This window comes from Mobula birostris, chromosome 5 (genome assembly GCF_030028105.1).
Source record: "Mobula birostris isolate sMobBir1 chromosome 5, sMobBir1.hap1, whole genome shotgun sequence".
NCBI classification, from domain to species: domain Eukaryota; kingdom Metazoa; phylum Chordata; class Chondrichthyes; order Myliobatiformes; family Myliobatidae; genus Mobula; species Mobula birostris.
Window position 1 is genome coordinate 196,003,627 of NC_092374.1, and position 19,006 is coordinate 196,022,632.

The 19,006-nt window shown below is 41.3% G+C and overlaps 1 protein-coding gene across 3 annotated transcripts in view; it reads right to left on the reverse strand.

Annotated features, from left to right (window-relative positions):
- Positions 1-1,356: 1,356 nt before the first annotated feature.
- csnk2b (casein kinase 2, beta polypeptide) overlaps positions 1,357-19,006 on the reverse strand; it is a 79,639-nt gene continuing 61,989 nt past the window's right edge. For all 3 annotated transcript variants that reach the window (XM_072259242.1, XM_072259243.1, XM_072259241.1), the window contains exon 7: positions 1,357-2,596. In XM_072259242.1, the coding sequence (XP_072115343.1) occupies positions 2,506-2,596 (91 nt within the window). In that variant the 3' untranslated portion in view covers positions 1,357-2,505. The remainder of the gene's footprint in view (positions 2,597-19,006) is intronic.

The window sequence follows — 19,006 nt, forward strand, 5'->3', positions numbered from 1 at the left end:
GTAAGTTGTTGTTTTTTTTTTTAAAAACACTGATGGTTGTGGGTGCTTGGAATGACTTGCCAGGGATGGTGGTGGAGGCTGAAACATTAGGGGCATTTAAGAGTCTCTCAGACAGGACCATAGATGAAAGAAAAATAGAGGGTTACAGGGTAGTGTGGGTTTACCACTTTCTTTTAAAGGAATATATGGGTCGGCACAACATCAAGGGCCAAAGGGCCTGTACTGTGCTGTAGTATTCTAGTGTCTAGTATCAGGACTGGAAAGAATGGGAAATGAAGCCAGAATAGGGTGGGCTGGGGGGAAGGAGTACAAGCTGGCAGATGAGGGGAAGTGGCCTTTTCACCCTTTCTCTTCTGCTCCCCCAGCATTATGCTCTGCACATCACCCTTTCCTGGTTCTCCACCTTTATGCTGCTGTCCTCTTCAAGTGAGAGGGTGGGAAAGGGATGTGTTTTTTGTTGTTATTGTTGCTTATTGAATAGGACTGTGCAAGCCTTTGGTGCATGTATATAGCTAGGCTGCTTAAGACTTTTGCACAGTACTTCATTTGTCAATGTGGAGCGGAGAGCAAGCTTGTAAATCTGGTGGAGCAAAGGATGTTGCGAATGGCGAGAGTGGAGCACTGCAAGAGGGGTGTGGAATGTGGCACAGGAGTGCTGGGTGAGGAGGGGGGAAGAGTGGCACACCAGCTCTGAGACACCAGGCAAGATTACTTGATTCCAAATGGTGGGTTATTGATCACCACAGAATGTCTCTGGTGCTTCCCGCTTCCTGTCCTCTCCTTTCCCCAACTATGATTCCCCTCTCTCTGCCCCCTTTCCACTCTCAGTCCACAATACAGACCCAGATCAGAATCAGGTTCATCACTCACTTGTCATGAGTTTTTTTTTGTGGCAGCAGATAAAGTACACAAAATTTGCAGCATGCTGTTCTGCTAAACCTCGCGGACATGCCATGTTGGCACCACACTGTGTGGGCTACCTTAAATGCGACAATGCATTTCACTATGTTTTGATGTACATGGGACAAATAAATCTAATCAGTATGATTCCACCCTGCAGTGGAGGGTTCTCTGATGCACTAGCTGCAAATGGGCACTCAACATTGGCCGTGTCGCAATACAGAACAGGATCTTATTCATATCCACTTGTTGGCCTTAATCCAACCTTGTGCAACCCCAATGTATCTTTCTTCCATCGGTTCTTCAGGTTCCAAAGTGTGAAAAATAACCTCCAAGAGGTGGGGTGTGGGAAAGAGATTCTAATTCCCTCTTAACTCCACACTCCTCCCAGTTCAACAACATCTGATTAGGCATACCCTTTGTCAACAGACTCGGTAAACTCAAATCCATCGCCACTTCGATCAAGTATGCGTTTATTCAGAAATAAACATTAGTAACAATCCCTAAACCGATTAAACATGTTCTTTAAAAAAAAACACACAGGCAGCTTTCACCAAGTCAATATTCTTTATACAATACATACAATACAGTGAATGACCTTAACTTACCTGGAGTAGACAGGGGTGGGTGGGTGGGTGGGTGGGCAAGAAGGGAGAAAGGAAGCCAGAGTCTTCGCGCTGGGCAAGGTGATCAATAAAATTCCATGCCTGGGTAATACAGGATTACCTCACAGGGATGCAGATGCTCAGGATCTCTTCAACATGAGTTTCCACACAAACATGCTACATTCGATGGACTATACAGAGAGGGTGTAGGGGTGGGGGGAATCAAGGATCCTGATGCTGTTAAAACATAGGTGTCCAGAGATCACAAAATGTTATGGCCTCTGAACTCCCAACACCATTCCTCTGAACCATCACTTGGTCTATAAGTACCAGTCAGTTGTTAGAAAATGGCAGTTCAATGGTACATTGTAGATCATTGCTCGATACTCAACTGACGTGATGCTTTTCACTCCAAATTACTGTCTCCGCACCAGGACTGTAAGTACAATCTCCACACAGAGACAGGAAGGATGAAACAGATCCTCTCCAGGCACAGGGGAATCAATGCTGAAGTGGAGGGTGGGTACTATTAACACCATCCAGCCCCAGCCCAGGACCCCTAACCCTTCTGTCACACTGGTGGGAAGCCCAGCGACAAAGTCTGCTTTGGGAAACTGAAACATGAGCATGGAAGTCACTCAAAGCCATCCACGACTGCTGGCTGAATGGATGTACAGGTCTAAACTTTGAATAAATCACTCTGGCCAACACGCACAAACACACGCTTTTTGTTGATGAGACATTTTAAGTAATTTTTTTCCACTGAAAGAAATCCATTGGCACCAACTTCAGTTCATGCAGGGCACACAAGTGGAAACCCTGGACAACAAAATAATGTTGCTTTAGAGGGGGTAGGGGGGAAGGAAGAGGAGGAAGGATGGAGGGAGGGCAAAACTGTTTCTTTTTGTTAAAGTGAACACCGTCTACAGCCTTGCAGCATTTCTTTTGTCTGCTGACACGTTGTTAAATGTGGTCGTCTGGAGGGGTTGCCCATCTCTCCCTAGCGGATGGTCTTGACAGGGCTCTTGAAGTTGCTTGCAGCTTGGAGCTGGAGTTGGTAAGCCATGGGGTGGATCTTGAAGCCATAAAGCCTGGCAGTGGGAAAGGAGGGAGAGAGTTAAAATTCACAAAGCGGTTGGAGGTTTGGATCAAAGGTTAAAAAAGGAGCACAGGGGAGGCATGCTTGTGTGAGGGCCCAATTATTCTCTATCTCCTCTCAGCTATGAAAGTTATTATTCAATGTTTCTTTAGCTGGCATAGTCAGAACACAACACATGGCATTCCATATGGGGAAAAAAAAACCTCTCATTTCTGTCAATGGGAACAGAACTGCCTCATCACACTCTCTCAAAGATCCTTCAACCTTCTCAAACATTTCCCCACAACTTTCTCCACGACAAGGAGATTGTTAGTTAGTCTTCCACTCTCCCCCTCTGGGCTGTTGACTCAAGGCTGCTCACCATCGATCTGTCAGCATTTTGCAGGCCGCAAGAATGGAGAGAGGAGTGGTGGTTTCAGACAGAGGATCAGTGATCCAACCAACCAGCTGCTCAGGGCACAGATGATCATCTGCGAGCACTTTAAATTACCAAAGGACAGAATATTTGGGCAAAATATCTACCTTTTCACCTGGAGTTTTGGGGGGAGGGTGTGGAGAAGAAGAGACAAAAATCTTGTAATTTACTGCACTAATAAAGAGGCAGAGAAGCTCCCAGACTAATCCCAGTGCCATACTCTCACCCCACTGCACACCTCCCACACACACAGCTGCTGTGGTTGATTTGCATTGCATCTCCTTCCTCCTATCATTCCAGTAAGTCACCGCAAACTGTCAACAGCTTATGCAATACACAGAAAATGCTGCAGGAATTCAGTTGGTCAGGTAGCATCCATGACGGAAAGTAAACAGTTGACGGTTAAAACACTGTCCTATTTCCCTCACAGACGCTGACATGCTGAGTTCCTCCAGCACTGCCTGTTTGCGCGCGCTAGATACTCCAGCATCTATAGAATCTCGTGTCTCAAAAGCTGGTGTCCAGAAAAGCTATAAAACGTTTTGTAAAGCAGAAGTTCCTTGTTCTTTGAGCTGGGCGATTCACTGATAAATCCCTGGATTCAAGTTCAAGTTAATTTACTGTCGTCCTATTTTATGTATGTTTATAAATATATAAACAAACTGTATAAAACAATGTTTCTCTGGACCACAGTGCACACACACTGTACATGAAACAATATCACCGCAAGTTAATAAAATACCATTAAAAATGCATGTATTGAATAGTAGAGGTAGCTAATAAACTCCTGGTGACGAGACCTTGGTGGCAGGGTAGTCATTAGTCTCACAGCCCGAGGGAAGAAGAGGTTATTCAGTCTGGCTCTCCGAGTTCTGATGCTCCTGCACCTCCTTGCTTTTGGTAGTGGCTCAAAGTTTGTGGGATGGGTGGGATGAATCCTCAACAATGCTATGGGCCCTTTGTCTACAATGCTCCAGGTAAATGTTACCAGGAGGGAGGAGAGAGACACCAGTGATCTTCTCGGTTGTTCTTTTGTGAGAACTGAACTGTTCTCACAACCTATAGACTCGCTTTTCATCTCATGTTCTCAATATTTACTGCTTGTCTATTTATTAGTTTTTCTTTTGTATTTGCAGTTTGTCGTCTTTTGCAACATTGGTTATATGTCTTTCCTGGTGTGTGCAGTCTTTTTGTTGATTTTATTGTGTTTCTTGTATTTACTGTTGTGACGACAGACCAAATTATCAGAAGATTGATGCCGATGAGAGGACAATGGGGGAACATTCAGAAATGTTAATGAGAGACGAGAGGGATTAACAAAAATGAGACACAGTTCCGAGTATTGTCAGAGACCGGTTGCTTTGAACCCTGAAACTGTTGAAGTTTGATGGACAGGCGATACCCCAGCAGGGGGATAAAAAGGGACAGGTTCGCTAAGGCAACAGGCACATGACTCCACGAGGTAACGAGACCCTGGAAGCGGTGTGCCCCCACAAGTTGGTGGGAGTTTTGAAGGTCTGGACACGGGACCAGCCATAGACGCACAGGGTAGAAAGGTACGGGTCGGGGGGAACCTGGTGGGTGTGTCCGCCCTTGCCTGGGTGCCGGGTTCACCGCAGAAGAACGATCGTATCTGGAACGGAGGGGTCACAGTTAGTGAGCTCAGAAGACATTACAAAGGGCTCGCCCGAAAGCTAACTGCGAGGAATATCGAAGGTCTGTTTGGAATCCGATTTGCATATTCATTCGTTCTCTCTCTCTCTCCCCCCAACGGCACGACAGTGATTACTGCGAACTGAACTAAACTGAACTCTGTCATTTGTGACTGATCATTTTACCCCTAGACTGCGATAGAGCTTGATTGATCCTATTATCCTAGTTCTGTGTACATGTGTGTTTATTCATTGCTAACCTGTTGCATTTATATCCTTACTATTAGAGTACTGTGTTACTTATTTCTTTAATAAAACTTTCTTAGTTCCAGTAATCCAGACTCCAACTAAGTGGTCCATTTCTGCTGGTTTGGCAACCCAGTTACGGGGTACGTAACACTGTGAATGCCCACAAGAAAATAAATCCCAGGGTTGTATATGGTGGCATACATGTCCTTTGAAAATAAATTTACTTTGATGCAGCCAGACAGTACACTCTCAGAGTTCTGCAGAGAGTTGTCAGAATTGGGGTGGGGAGCCTTGCACGTTCCAATCTTCTTCAGACCACACCTTTCAGCTAAACTTTCTCAATTGCCCTTTAAACACTTTGCACATCCACAAGCTCCTCTTGAAACCTGACCCAATCACCTTGAATTTGTACCGCAGAGAATCAGCCACAGCCACACCCATACAGTGCACTGGTTCGGGCCAAGATCCCAGTCTAAACCGTGTATTCTTCAATTCCTGGCTTGATCTAATGGCCTCTTAAACATTTGTATCTGCTTCCACCACCTCCCCTGACAGTGTTCCAGGCACCCAAGAGCCTTGTATTATATAAAAAAAATCAATCTCCTCCAAGCTTTCCCTTCCAGTTTAAAGAAATGCATGGATTAGATGGATTGAAGGGCTTGTTTATGTGCTGGAGTGCTCAATGACTAAGTACTGTTGGAATGCTGGCCTTCTCGGGAGGAGCAAGTAATGCTGATCTCCACCCTGAACGCTGATCTTCACCCTGAACACTACTTTCTGCCCCAAGAACTGCGCAAAATGATCCCGGCTTCAAGAAAGTGCAGTGAAAATCTGCCAAACAATAAGACAGCATTTTACGAGGGAAGTCTATACAAAATAGCCATTTTAACATTTTGCATCACGGACTGGTGTGGAAACTCCAGTGCCCAGGAACAGAAAGGTCTACAAAAAGTGGTGGATACAGCCCAGTCCAGTATAGACCAAGCCTCATCACTGAGCACACTGACAAGGACTGCTGCCACAAGACAGTAGCATCCATCAATGCCCTCTTCGCTCCTACTAGCATCGGGCAGGAGGTACAGAAGCCTTAGGTCCTAAAACACCAGGTCCAGGAACAGTTCATTACCCTACAACCATCAGGCCCTAAACAGGTGTGAATAACTTCACTCACCTCAAGCCTGGACTGACTCCACAACCTATAGGCCCACATTCAGGGACTCTACAACTCAATAAATTTTATTTATGTTTTTATTATTTGTATGATTTGACTTATTTTGCACATTGACCCTCTTTGTTATTTATAGCTTTCATAAATTATACAGCATTTCTTCATTTTCCTGTAAATGTCTGCAAGAAAATGAATCTCAAGGTGTCAGACTGTATACGTAACTTTGATAATGAATTTACTTTGGACTTTGATGCTATGGCTCATAAGTGGCGAACGCACGGCACTCTCTAGGGTCTCTCCTAGGTGCTCAGTATCCAGCACTGAATTGGGGGAAGGCAGAAGGGGTAAGGTTACAGAACCCATGACTGTACTGTAAGGCTACCTCAGACTAGTCTTTTAAGGAGCAGTTTCTGCTGTCCCACTGCGACACCAGTTTCTTGCTCCACCCAGTACTCAATGGATTGAAGAGTCTCAAACTAATTTCACAAATGGCACAGCACTTGTAAAAAGAAAGGGGACACACTCAGCCCTACCGGTCTGCTTTGGAATCAGTCAATAGTTTCAGGCAGTGGGGTGAAGTATCAAGCGGTGACATCACACTTCGTTGCATTTTGTCCCAGGGTTTGCCAAGAGTTAACAAGGGGAGTGGGCGAGGAGAATAATATTTGGGGAGACCAAAAGCTGCAACATCTTCCAAAATGGTAGAGCCCAAGGCAGAAAGCCACACAGGATAGAAACAGGCCATTCAGCCCACTGTCTGTGCTGACCATTTACACTAATCCTGTTTTATCCCCTCTGTCATTATCATGAACTACACCTACATATGAGGGACAACTGACAGTAGCCAGTTACTCAACCAACCCACAATGTCTTTGGGTTGTGGGAGGAGATTGAAGGAACTGTGGTGGGTGGAGGTGGAGAGGCACCTACTGGGTTACAGAAACATGCAAACTCCACATAGGCAGGGCCCAAGGTTGGGACTGAACCCAAGTCTCTGGCGGTGTGAAGCAGCAGCTATACTAACTGCACCACCTCTCCTGCCACAGAGGGAGGACTTTTTAATCTGGCATAGAAAAATTCAGCCAATTAGCCCTATGCTATTGGCTTGGGACATGCTAATATCTACCAACCTCACCCAAGCAACATATCCTTGCATTCTTTACTTCCTTTGCAGATACCACAGCCTTTTAGACAAGTTGATGAACATTCAGGGAATGGAAAGATATGGATCATTTGCTGACAGGGATTACTTCAAGTTGACACCTTGCTTGCCACAAGGCACTCCTGGTGCAAGGGGCCCTTTCCTGTGCTGTGCTGATGTATTTAGTTAGCCGTGTTCAGCTCCTCCACCAATTGTGAAAGAGTCCCACCTTCTCATTCTGGAATTTCCACCTCCATAACTGGATCTTCCCCACTTACAACAGTAATTGTGAAATCAGCTATTGAAAATAGCTTTGGGCAATGAGGTGGTGTTCAGGAGTGAGGTACGTCAGCTGGTTGAATGCTGTTGCAACAGCAACCTTGCACCCAACATCAGTAAGAGCAACACACTGATTGTGGACTTTTGGAAGGGGAGATCAGGGGTACACACAACCGTCATCATCGAGTGGTCAGCAGAGGAAAGGCTGAGCAGCTTCAACTTTCTGCACGTCAACATCTCAGAGGATCTGTCCTGGGCCCAACATACTGATGCAATCTCAAAGGCAGCACACCAGTGTCTATACAGCATTAGGAGTATGAGGAAATTTGCTACGTCACCAAAGACTAGCAAATTTCGACAGATGTACCATGAAGAGCAATCCAATTGGTCGCATCACCTTTTGATATGAGGACTTCAATGCATAGGATCAGGAAAAAAAAGCAGAGTTATAAATTCAGACAGGGCGCAAGCCTCCCCACCACTGAGGGCATCTTCAAAAGGTGGCACCTCAAGGTGGCATCCATCATTGACATGCCATCATTGACTCACCATCAAGGACATGCACTCATCTCACTACTAGCATCATCTGTAGAGGAAAATGGAAGGGGGGGGGCAGGGCAGGGTCAACATTTTGGCTCAAGACTCTTCATATGGATCAGATACATCCACCACCTATTTTCCCTGACAGATGTTGCCTAATCCATACAAACGGCGGTGATACAACCAGTCAGAATGCTTTCCACCATACATCTGTAGAAATTTGCTTTGAGCATTCTAAAAATGCCAGACATTCATGTATAAACTGTCCAACCTGCCTTTTCCAGTCACAGATCTTGCACAAGTACATACTTCACAGCTACTGAACCTGGAAGCAAAGGTTTTGCTGCATTCCAGTGGTGGGCCTGACTTGAAGGACGGCTGCAACCATGAGCCCACTGCACAGAATAGGATTCAAAGGCTAGGCAGAAAGCTTAACAGCTAGTGGAAGATTTCTTCTGCAACCCATTTCCTCCAGCCTATGTTTTATTTCTGCTTGCTAACCCAAACAGTGCTGAAGTTCACAGCAGTCAACTGTCAACCTAACTTGCAGATGCTTGATTCTGGAGCCATGCACAAAATGCTGGAGGAACTCAGTGAGTTAGGCAGCATCTGTGGAGGGATCCATCACTGGGGACACACACCATCCAGGACATGCACTCATCTCATTACTACAGTGAGGAGGGACTGAAGACCCACACTCAAGGTTTTCAGAACAGTTTCTCCCCTCTGCCGTCACATTTCTGAAAGGTTCATGACCACTACCTCCTTATTTTTTTGTGTTATATTTCCTGATGTAATTTACAGCAATCTTATACTGCTACCAGGAAACACCAAATGTTGTGAGATATGTCAGTGATAATAAACTGATTCTAAAAGCAACTGTGCCAAAACGTATCAGAATCAAGTGTTCTCGGGGGGGGGGGGGGGAGAGAAGGAGGGTGACGTGTAGCTCTCCTTCAGCTAATCAAAGACCTACAGGACTTATGAGCAAGTTGGGCATAACAATGGAATGGCACTGACACCAGCAAAACAATAGCCGTGGAGACTTCCGGTAGAGCTCATGGAGTAAAGTCGTGTTCTTGACTCGCTCCATTACCTCTGAGTTTTTCTTCTTATGATCAGCTATATTTTAAGTAACCATTAAGGCATCGACTTTTACAGTATTTTGAAATAAATTGGGCTCTTTGATAATCGGATGCGTTTAAGGTCTGCTATGTCTAAGAATGGAAAAAACGGGAAAGACGGCAAACCTCCGGTTAGACCGAAAGGTACCGATTTTCCTCCAACTGAACCACCGCTGACTTTGAAAGCTATATCGGAGCTAATTCAAAGGGAAATCTCAACCTGTTACGGAGCTGATTCATGCAGAAATTTCAACTAATTTCCAGAAAATTGCCGATTCAATCGATAAGATACAAACATCTATTACGGAACATCAGTCGGCTATATCTGTTCTTCAAAAATCCACGCAACAAAGTGAGCTTAGGATGGAGAAAATCGAAGAAACAATTAATGTGATGAAGAAGAAACTTGACTTTCTGACCTTTAAAAACTCTGACTTAGAATCCAGAATGCGACGGCAGAATCTTCGAATGATTGGGGTGCGTGAAGCTGTTGAATCTGATAACCCTATGAAGTATTTTTCTCAACTTTTAAAAGATGCATTTCCTACTGTATTTCCTGACCAACCACCGTTATTGGATCGTGTTCACAGAGTTCCATCATACTCGTCTAAGTCAGATAAACCTCGACATGTCATCTTATGCTTTCATTACTTTCAGGACAAGGAGAAACTGCTTCGTTTTGTTCGATCTAAAGGTTACATTGATTTTTTGGATCTTAAGTTCCGATTCGTGGAGGATTTCAGTAAACCAAATCAGGATCAACCAATTCGTTACAGATCTGTGATGTCGGAACTCTACAAGATGGATTTAAAACCAGCGCTGCATTACCCTGCACGTCTAAGGATTCGTACGTTGGATGGAGCCCTCTGTTTTTTTGAATCTCCATTGGATGCCCAGAGCTTTCTGGATCAATTTTCACCTTCAACATCTTAATCGTAATTTTTAACTATCTCCGTTTGATCGGAGGTTGTGAATTTGTCAGTTTTAATTTTTTTTTGCTTTATATGGGCAGAAAAGTTTATTTTTGATTAATTAATATGGTTGCTAAACTTTCTTTCTATCTGCGTCATTCCTTTCTTTTTCCCAGGGGATTCTGGGTGGTTATTCCCTCACCGTCATTCTACGTATTTCCTTTGAGGCCTTAAATTTTGTAGTTTTTAAATTTACTTCTTTTTGTAGGTTTTCATAACTAGTTTATGTTAATAATCTCATTTCTGTTTTTTGTTTAGTCATAGGGTCTGGGGTTTGTTGCGTTTTTTTTATATTTTCTGGCCTTTTCTCTGTTATATTAAGTGTTTGTTTTAATTGATTTACCTTTTTTTATTCTTTTACTGTTTTATAACTAGCTGATCTTTTTTATATTTACACTTTTTTTAGGGAGCATATACCGGAAGTCATGGGGGTAGTTTTAGTGCTTGCTTCTTTCTGGCTGGTCTGTGTTAGATTTAGCCTTGGGGTCATGGGGTGGGGGATGGTGGGAGGGGCTTCACGTTTTAGTTTTTTTCTTCTTGGGCTATGTACACTATTGAAGTATTGGTTGCGTTCTCCTTCCCGGTATCTCTTATTTGTTCTGTTCCCTTTCCAGGTTCATGGGTCGAGCCTATCGTCAATCCTCCTTGTTGCGGGTTGACTTTAGGGTTTATGGAGTCTATTATTAATTTTGTCTCCTGGAATACTAATGGTCTTAATCATCCTATTAAAAGGAAAAAAGTTTTTAAAGTGTTCCAGAGACTTAAAGCACAAATTTTATTTTTACAAGAGACCCATGTGCAGAGGGGGGACAGACTACGTTTTTTTAAATTCTGGAAGGAACAACAGTTTCATTCAAACTCCAACGATAAGATTTGAGGCGTCTCTATTTTTATAGACTCCTCAGTTACTTTTAAACAACATGATATTATTTCTGATCCGAATGGTAGATTTCTACTGGTTAGTGGTCTACTATTTAATAAAAAGGTAGTTTTGGTTAATGTTTATGCTCCTAATATGGACTGTCCGGAATTTTATAAATCATTATTCAATCAGTTCCCAAATTTGAATGAGTTTTCATTGATCTGGGGCGGAGATCTTAATACCTGTTTATCTCCAGCTTTGGACCGTTCCGCTCCTCTACGGACCTTACCTAACAAATCTGCAACTTTGATTAATCCATTCCTCTCTGATTCTGAGTCGACGGACATTTGGCATTTTCTGCATCCTCAGGAAAAAGATTTTTCTTTTTTTTTCACATGTTCACCATTCCTATTCAAGAATTGATTATTTCTTTATTGACTCTCGTCTTATTTCTTCAGTGATTAAATGTGATTATGACTCCATAACCATTTCAGATCATGCTCCACTTAAGCTTTCTATTAAAATTCTGGTCAATACACAAAATAATAGACAATGGCGTTTTAATTCGCTCTTGCTTCAGGACCCGGATTTTGTTAACTTTATGAATGAACAGATTGATCTTTTTTTTTACAATCAACTATACAGAGGATATTTCTGTGAACATTCTTTGGGATACTTTTAAAGCTTATATTCGTGGTCAGATTATCTCGTATTCTGCTGCTTTGAGGAAGAAGCTGAAGCAGGAGGAGTTGGTAATTGTGGACAAGATTAAGGAAATTGATAAGAAATATGTTACAGCTCCCTCTGAGGAGTTATATAAACAAAGAACTGAACTTCAAATGGAACACAGTTTATTACTTTCGTCCTCGATTGTAAACCAATTAAAGAAAACAAGAAGTGAATTTTATGTACACAGTGACAAAATTGGCAAACTGCTGGCTAATCAATTGAAGTCTAATTATGCTAAATCTCAAATTAATCAGATTTATAACCAAAATGACCCATTGATACTTGATCATGCGGGGATTAATCAAACCTTCTGTGATTTTTATTCTTCCTTATATCAATCAGAGTCTCCTCGAGACTCTAAATATATGAATGATTTTTTAGATAACCTAGACTTCCCTGAGATTTCACAGGATAGGTCTTCTATGTTAGATACTCCCATTACCACTGATGAGATTAAGAATGTTATTTTCTCTATGAATTTGGGGAAAGCTCCTGGGCCTGATGGGTTTACCGTAGAATTTTATAAATGTTTTGCACCTTCATTAATCCCTTGGTTCTGTAGGGTTTTTGAGGCTTCATTAAAACTTGGTAAACTTCCCAAATCTTTCAATAGAGCGTCAATCTCTCTAATATTAAAGAAGGATAAAGATCCTGCTCAACGTGCATCTTATAGACCAATATCTTTATTAAATGTTGATTCTAAAGTTTTTTCTAAGTTATTAGCAAACAGATTAGAAAAGGTACTTCCTTTTATTATTTCGGAAGACCAAACGGGTTTTATTAAAGGTCGTTACTCTTTTTATAACATTCGCACACTGTTAAATATTGTTTATACCCCCTCACAAAATGTTCCTGAGTGTGTTATCTCTTTAGATGCTGAGAAAGCTTTTGATAGAGTAGAATGGCCCTACTTATTTAAGGTGCTTGAAATGTTTAATTTTAGCTCGAAATTTATATCCTGGATCAAACTGTTATATCATTCTCCTGTGGCCTCGGTCCGTACCAAGTCTCTAAGCTCACCTTTTTTCCCTCTTTTTTGAGGTACTCGACAAGGTTGTCCTCTTAGTCCTTTATTATTTGATATTGCATTAGAACCTCTTTCAATTGCCATTCGAGAATCTCCAAATATTACTGGGATAACTCGGGGCTTAAAGCCCCATAGAATATCACTCTATGCTGATGACTTACTTTTATATATTTCTAATCCTCAAAAATCCATCCCTGCTGTTATTAGCACAATTTAGTGTCTTTTCAGGTTATAAATTAAATCTTAGTAAGAGTGAACTTTTCCCGATTAATAAACAACTTCCCTTATATCATAACTTTCCATTTAAATTGATTAATAATTATTTTTCATATCTTGGGATTAAAATTACTTGTAAATACAAAGATTTATTTAAGATTAACTTTTTACCCTTAATTGACCATATTATTTAACTTTCATCTAAATGGTTTCCTTTATATTTAACTTTGATTGGTCGTATTAATGCAGTTAAAATGTTTTTTTTTGCCAAAATTTCTATATATATTTCAGGCATTACCAATCTTTGTTCCAAAATCCTTTTTTTGATAAAGTTGACTCCAAAATTATTTGGCAGAATAAAAACCCGAGACTGGGTAAAATACATTTACAGAAAGCTAAGAGAGATAGAGGTTTAGCATTACCTAACTTTAGATTCTATTATTGGGCAATTAATATTCGACATATGAAATTTTGGTTACTTGACCAGGATATATTATCCATTCCTAAATGGGTAGCATTGGAATTACAATCTGTTCAGGGCTATACACTTGGCTCTCTCTTAGGTTCCTCTCTTCCTTTTGATTTGAAAAGCCTCAAACAGGTATCTAACCCGATAGTTAAATATATCTTACGTATTTGGTTTCAATTCAGAAAATTTTTTGATCTTAACCAATTTGGGCTAGCGATTCCTATCTTAGGTAACATATTTTTTCCTCCCTCTTTTATGGATCGTGCTTTTCAAATTTGGAAGACTAAGGGTATTTCACGGTTTTTGGATTTATTTTTAGATGGTTCCCTTATGTCTTTTGAACAATTATCTACTAAATATAATTTATCAAGAATACATTTTTTTTGATATCTACAAGTTAGAAATTTCCTAAGTACTATACTTTCTTTTCCAATGCTTCCTCCTACATACATTTTAGATACTATAATTAACCTTAATCCATGTCAGAAAGGTGCATCAGCTATGATTTATAATATTATTATGAAACTTAGGAAAGCTCCATTTGATAAGATTAGGGTAGATTGGGAACAGGAATTGGGGTCTATCATTTCCGTGGATGACTGGGGGCAGATTTTACAATTAGTCAATACTTCTTCTATCTGTACTAGACATTCCCTAATTCAATTTAAAGTTGTTCATAGAGCACGTATGTCCAAAGATAAATTAGCTCGCTTTTATTCTCATATTAATCCTTTTTGTGATAGATGTCCGGGGCAGATAGCCTCTTTAACTCATATGTTTTGGTCTTGTCCTACTCTGGAAACTTTTTGGAGAGACATTTTTAATATTATCTCCAAGGTATTGAATATAGATATCTCTCCTCACCCTATTACTGCTATCTTTGGACTACCTAAAATTTCCAGTAATCTTTCTCCTTCAGCCCGTAGAATGATTGCATTTCTTACTTTAATGGCGAAAAGATGTATCTTACAACATTGGAAAGAGCTTAATGCTCCAACTACCTTTTTTTGGTTTTCTCAGACGATATTATGCTTGAATTTGGAGAAAATTAGAAGCAATCTTTATGATTCCTCACTTAAATTTGAACAGACCTGGAGATCTTTTATTCAATATTTTCATTTAATGTAATTTTTTTTTCTCCTCTTTTTTTGCTCCATATTTATATACCCTTCTTGTTTTTTTTTACTGTTTTTAATGGAGGTCGGGATTGAGGACATGATTTTAAGTTTTTTAAACTCTGCTTGGTTCCAAGTTAGCCCATTGCTTTGCTTTGCTTTGCTTTTAGTTAGTTGCACGGTGGTTTTTTTTGGGGTTTTTTACTCCTTTTCTCTATTGATATATATATATATAAAAATTAGTATACTATAATGTTACCTTAGTATGTTATGTTTAAATTACATTGTTTGTATCTTTTTTTTTGTATTAATACCTCCTGTAATTTTATTATATTCTAACAGTGTATTAGTGCCTATATGGCCTACCTTTTTGTATACTTATTCAATAAAAAGATTTAAAAAGAAAAGAACAATAGCCATGAACTATGTACAGGTGTCCCCCGCTTTTCAAACGTTCGCTTTACGAAACCTCACTGTTACGAAAGACCTACATTAGTACCTTGTTTTCGCTAACAGAAGGTTTTTTCACTGTTATGAAAAAAGCAGCGCGCGAAAATGGCAGCGTGCGCCCCGAGCAGCCATTTTCCTCCCTCGGAACTGAATTCTAGCTGCCACTGCTTAAACACGTGCATTATCTCTATTTATTTTGTGCATCCGTTAGCAAGATGAGTTCTACGGTATCGGAAAAGCCTAAAAGAGCTCGTAAGGGTGTTACACTTAGCGTAAGACTAGACATAATTAAGCGTTTCGATCGTGGTGAACGAAGCAAGGACATTATCTGTGCGTTGAACTTGCCTGCATCCACCATTCGCACTATTTATACGCAGAGAGAAAAAATCTTCAAAGTTGCCAATGTTACTGCTGGTTCTGCTCGTAGCAAAGTGGTCTCTCTTAGTCAGCATCCAGTAATGGACAAAATGGAAAGTCTATTGCTTGAGTGGATTGATGGGTGTACAAAACGTGGTGTTCCTTTAAGTTATCCTATACTTAAGGAGAAATCAGTCAGTCTTTTTGATAAGCTGAAACAGAAAGCACTGGCCGATGGTGATGAAAGTATTTCGAAAGTGGAATTTAAAGGTAGTCACGGGTGGTTTGATCAGTTTCTGAGGCGAGGGCAGCTTCATAGTTTAACGTTTACTGGACAGAGTGCTTCGGCTGATACTGAAGCTGCTGAAAGGTTCGCAGCAGAACTGAAGAAAATAATTACAGAAGGTGGTTATCCATATAAGCAAGGATTTAACTGTGGCAAAACTGCAATTTGTTGGAAAAAATTGCCGAGTAAGACATTTATTTCGAAAGAAGAAAAGCAGGCTAAGGGACACAAGGCATCGAAGGACAGGTTTACCCTAATGCCTATTATTAACGCCACTAAGCCTATACTAGTGTACCATTCAGAAAATCCGAGGGCACTTAAAGGCGTTGATAAGAAAACACTTTCCGTTGTGTTCCGTTCACATCCAAGCAGTTGGAACACCCAAGTGCTTTTTTCTGAGTACATGAGCAGATACGTTAATTCTTTTGTTGAAAAATACTGTAGAGAAAATAACCTCGATAATAGGTGTTTTGTGATTGTCGGTAATTGTGCTGCTCATCCGCCTGACATTACCGAGTATGGCAGTAACATTTGTGTTGCGTTCTTACCGCCGAATACGACATCATTGCTGCAGCTGTGTGACCAAGGCCTAATAGCCACAAATAAGGCTTACTATACGCAAAATGTGATGCGTTTTATTGTAAGTGCTATTGACAGAGAGGGCAACTCCGAAGCATCTTTGTGAGAGATCTGGAAAGACTACAACATAAAACTGGCAATCGCCAACATTGGAGATGCTCTCGATAGGCTAACAGTCTCAATGAAAAATGGCGTTTGGAGGAAACTATGTCCCAAAGCAGTGAACGATTTTAAAAGCTTCGAACCATCAGCAATAATACGACAATAGTGAGCTTGGCTAAGGAGGCTGGGTTTGTGGAAATTGACGAAGATGATGTTGAAGAGGATTTGGCATCCCATGACCAAGAATTGACAGATGAAGAGCTGATGCAATTGCAAGAGGAAAGGATAACAATCGAAACCAAACGCAGTAGCGAAAATGAAGTCATCCAGGGACTGAACGTGAAGCTGTTGTGTGAGATTTTCGCTGCGATTGACAGCGCTGCAATGATTGCAGAAAAGCATGACTTTAATTTTGAAAGGGCACATAGGTTTAGGGCAGGTTTGCAGGATGCTTTGAGTGCTTACAAAGAACTGTATGATCTAAAAATGCACAAGGCTCAGCAGTCAAGCATACTGTCGTTTTTCAAGCCTTGCACATCAGCCACAGCAGGCGATGAACCTCGACCTTCGACATCGAGGCAGGCAGACATAGAAGAAGATGACCTGGCTGCCCTATTGGAAACAGACTACGATGAGATGACACTCCAGTCTCCTCTACCTCCCACCGCCCCAATTTCTGACAACTCAGCCTAACACACCATCCCGATTCCCGTAAGTGAAACTACACTGTACATACATTATTTCTACTTTATATAGGTTGTGTATTTTTGTGTTATTTAGTATGATTTGTTATTTGCTACGATTTGGCAGCCTCATAGCTTAAAGGTTACTGGAGAGAGTGCTTCTGTCGCGAGCACATGCGTGAGATTTTCGCTGCGCTAGACAGTACTTCAATGATTGCAAAAAGTATTTCTACTTTATATAGGCTGTGTATTTATCATATCATTCCCGCTTTTACTATATGTTACTGCTATTTTAGGTTTTGTGTTATTTGGCATGATTTGGTAGGTTATTTTTTGGGTCTGGAAACGCTCAAAAATTTTTCCCATATTAATAAATGGTAATTGCTTCTTCAGTTTACGACATTTCGGCTTACGAACCGTTTCATAGGAACGCTCGACCTTCGGATGGCGGGGGAAAGGCAGATTGGACAGGTTATACTTAAATTTCTGGCTTTTTAGAAGAATGGCTGAAAACAAATTTCTACAGATGTATGGTGCAGAGCATTCTGACTGGCTGTATCACTGCCATTTGATACAGAGGCACCAATGTTCAGGATAATAGTTATTATCAGAGTACATAATGCCACCATATTCAACCCAGAGATTCTTTTTCTGTGGGCATACCTAGCAAATCTATAGAACAGTAACTGTAAACAGTAAACATCATGAATTCCTAAACTGTGCAAACACAGATAGCAATAAATAACGAGCATGAAACAATAAAATGAGAGTCCCTAAATGAGTGTAGTTATCCCCTTTCATTCAAAAGCCTAATGGCTGAGGGGTAGCAGCTGCTCTTAACCTGGTGGTGCTAGTCCTGAGGCACATCTACCTCCTATCTGATGGCAACAGTGAGAAAAGAGCATGGCTTGGGTGGTGAGGATCTTTGATGATGGATGTTGCTTTTTTTTTTACGGCAATGTTTCATGTAGATGTGCTCAATGGCTGGGAGGGTTTTACCCGTGATGCACTGGGCCAAATCCACTTCCTTTTGTAGGATCTTCCGCTCAAAGGCATTGGTGTTCCAAAACCAGGCCGTAATGCAGCCAGTCAGCACAGGATCGTAAAAATTTTTCAGCCATTGGTAGACTCAGCCAACTTCATTATGGCAATACCTCAAGAAGGAAGCATCCATTACCGAGGATGCCCCACCACCCACGACATGCCCTCTTCACATTACTACCATCAGGAAGGAGGTACAGGAGGCTGATGGTGCACACTTAATGATTAAGGAACAATTCCTTCCCCTCCAAAATCAGATTTCTAGATGGCTTACGAACACTATTATCGTTACTGAGAGTAATGCTTTTCCACACTGGACTGTACCGCTGCCAGAAAACAACAAATACAAATATCACACTGAAAATAAACCTGATTCTGGATGTTCAAATATGAGATTCTGAAGGGCTTTGTCACTGTTTAAAAATAATCAGCCTTGGATGCAGATCTTTTACCCCTCTGTCACAAAACTTGATGACTTCTTTCTCAACAGTTGATATGGATGATCTTAAAATGATTCTGAAATCCAGTTAGGTAAGCTCCTGACGTGAATCAGAATCAGAATCAGGTTTATTATCACTGGCATGAGATGAGAAATGGGCAGGAAAGCAAACACCAGGTTGCAATCAGAAGAGCCACCATGTCTGCACTGCATTGAGGGGCCATATAATTTTATACACCTCCCCCCAATTAGCTTCGGCATGCTCAAACACATTCTGGCACAATTGAATCATCAGCACACTTAGAAATAAGGCATTTGGGACAAAAGATAGTTGATTTGGCCCAGTATATCATGAGCAAAGCCCTTCCACTGAGCACATCTACGTGAAATGCTGTCGTAGGAAAGCTGCATCGAAAGATCCTTACCACCCAAGCCATGCTCTTTTCTCACTGCTGGGTACGAGACCCAAGGCTCTGACCACCAGGTTCAGGAGCAGTTACCACCCCTC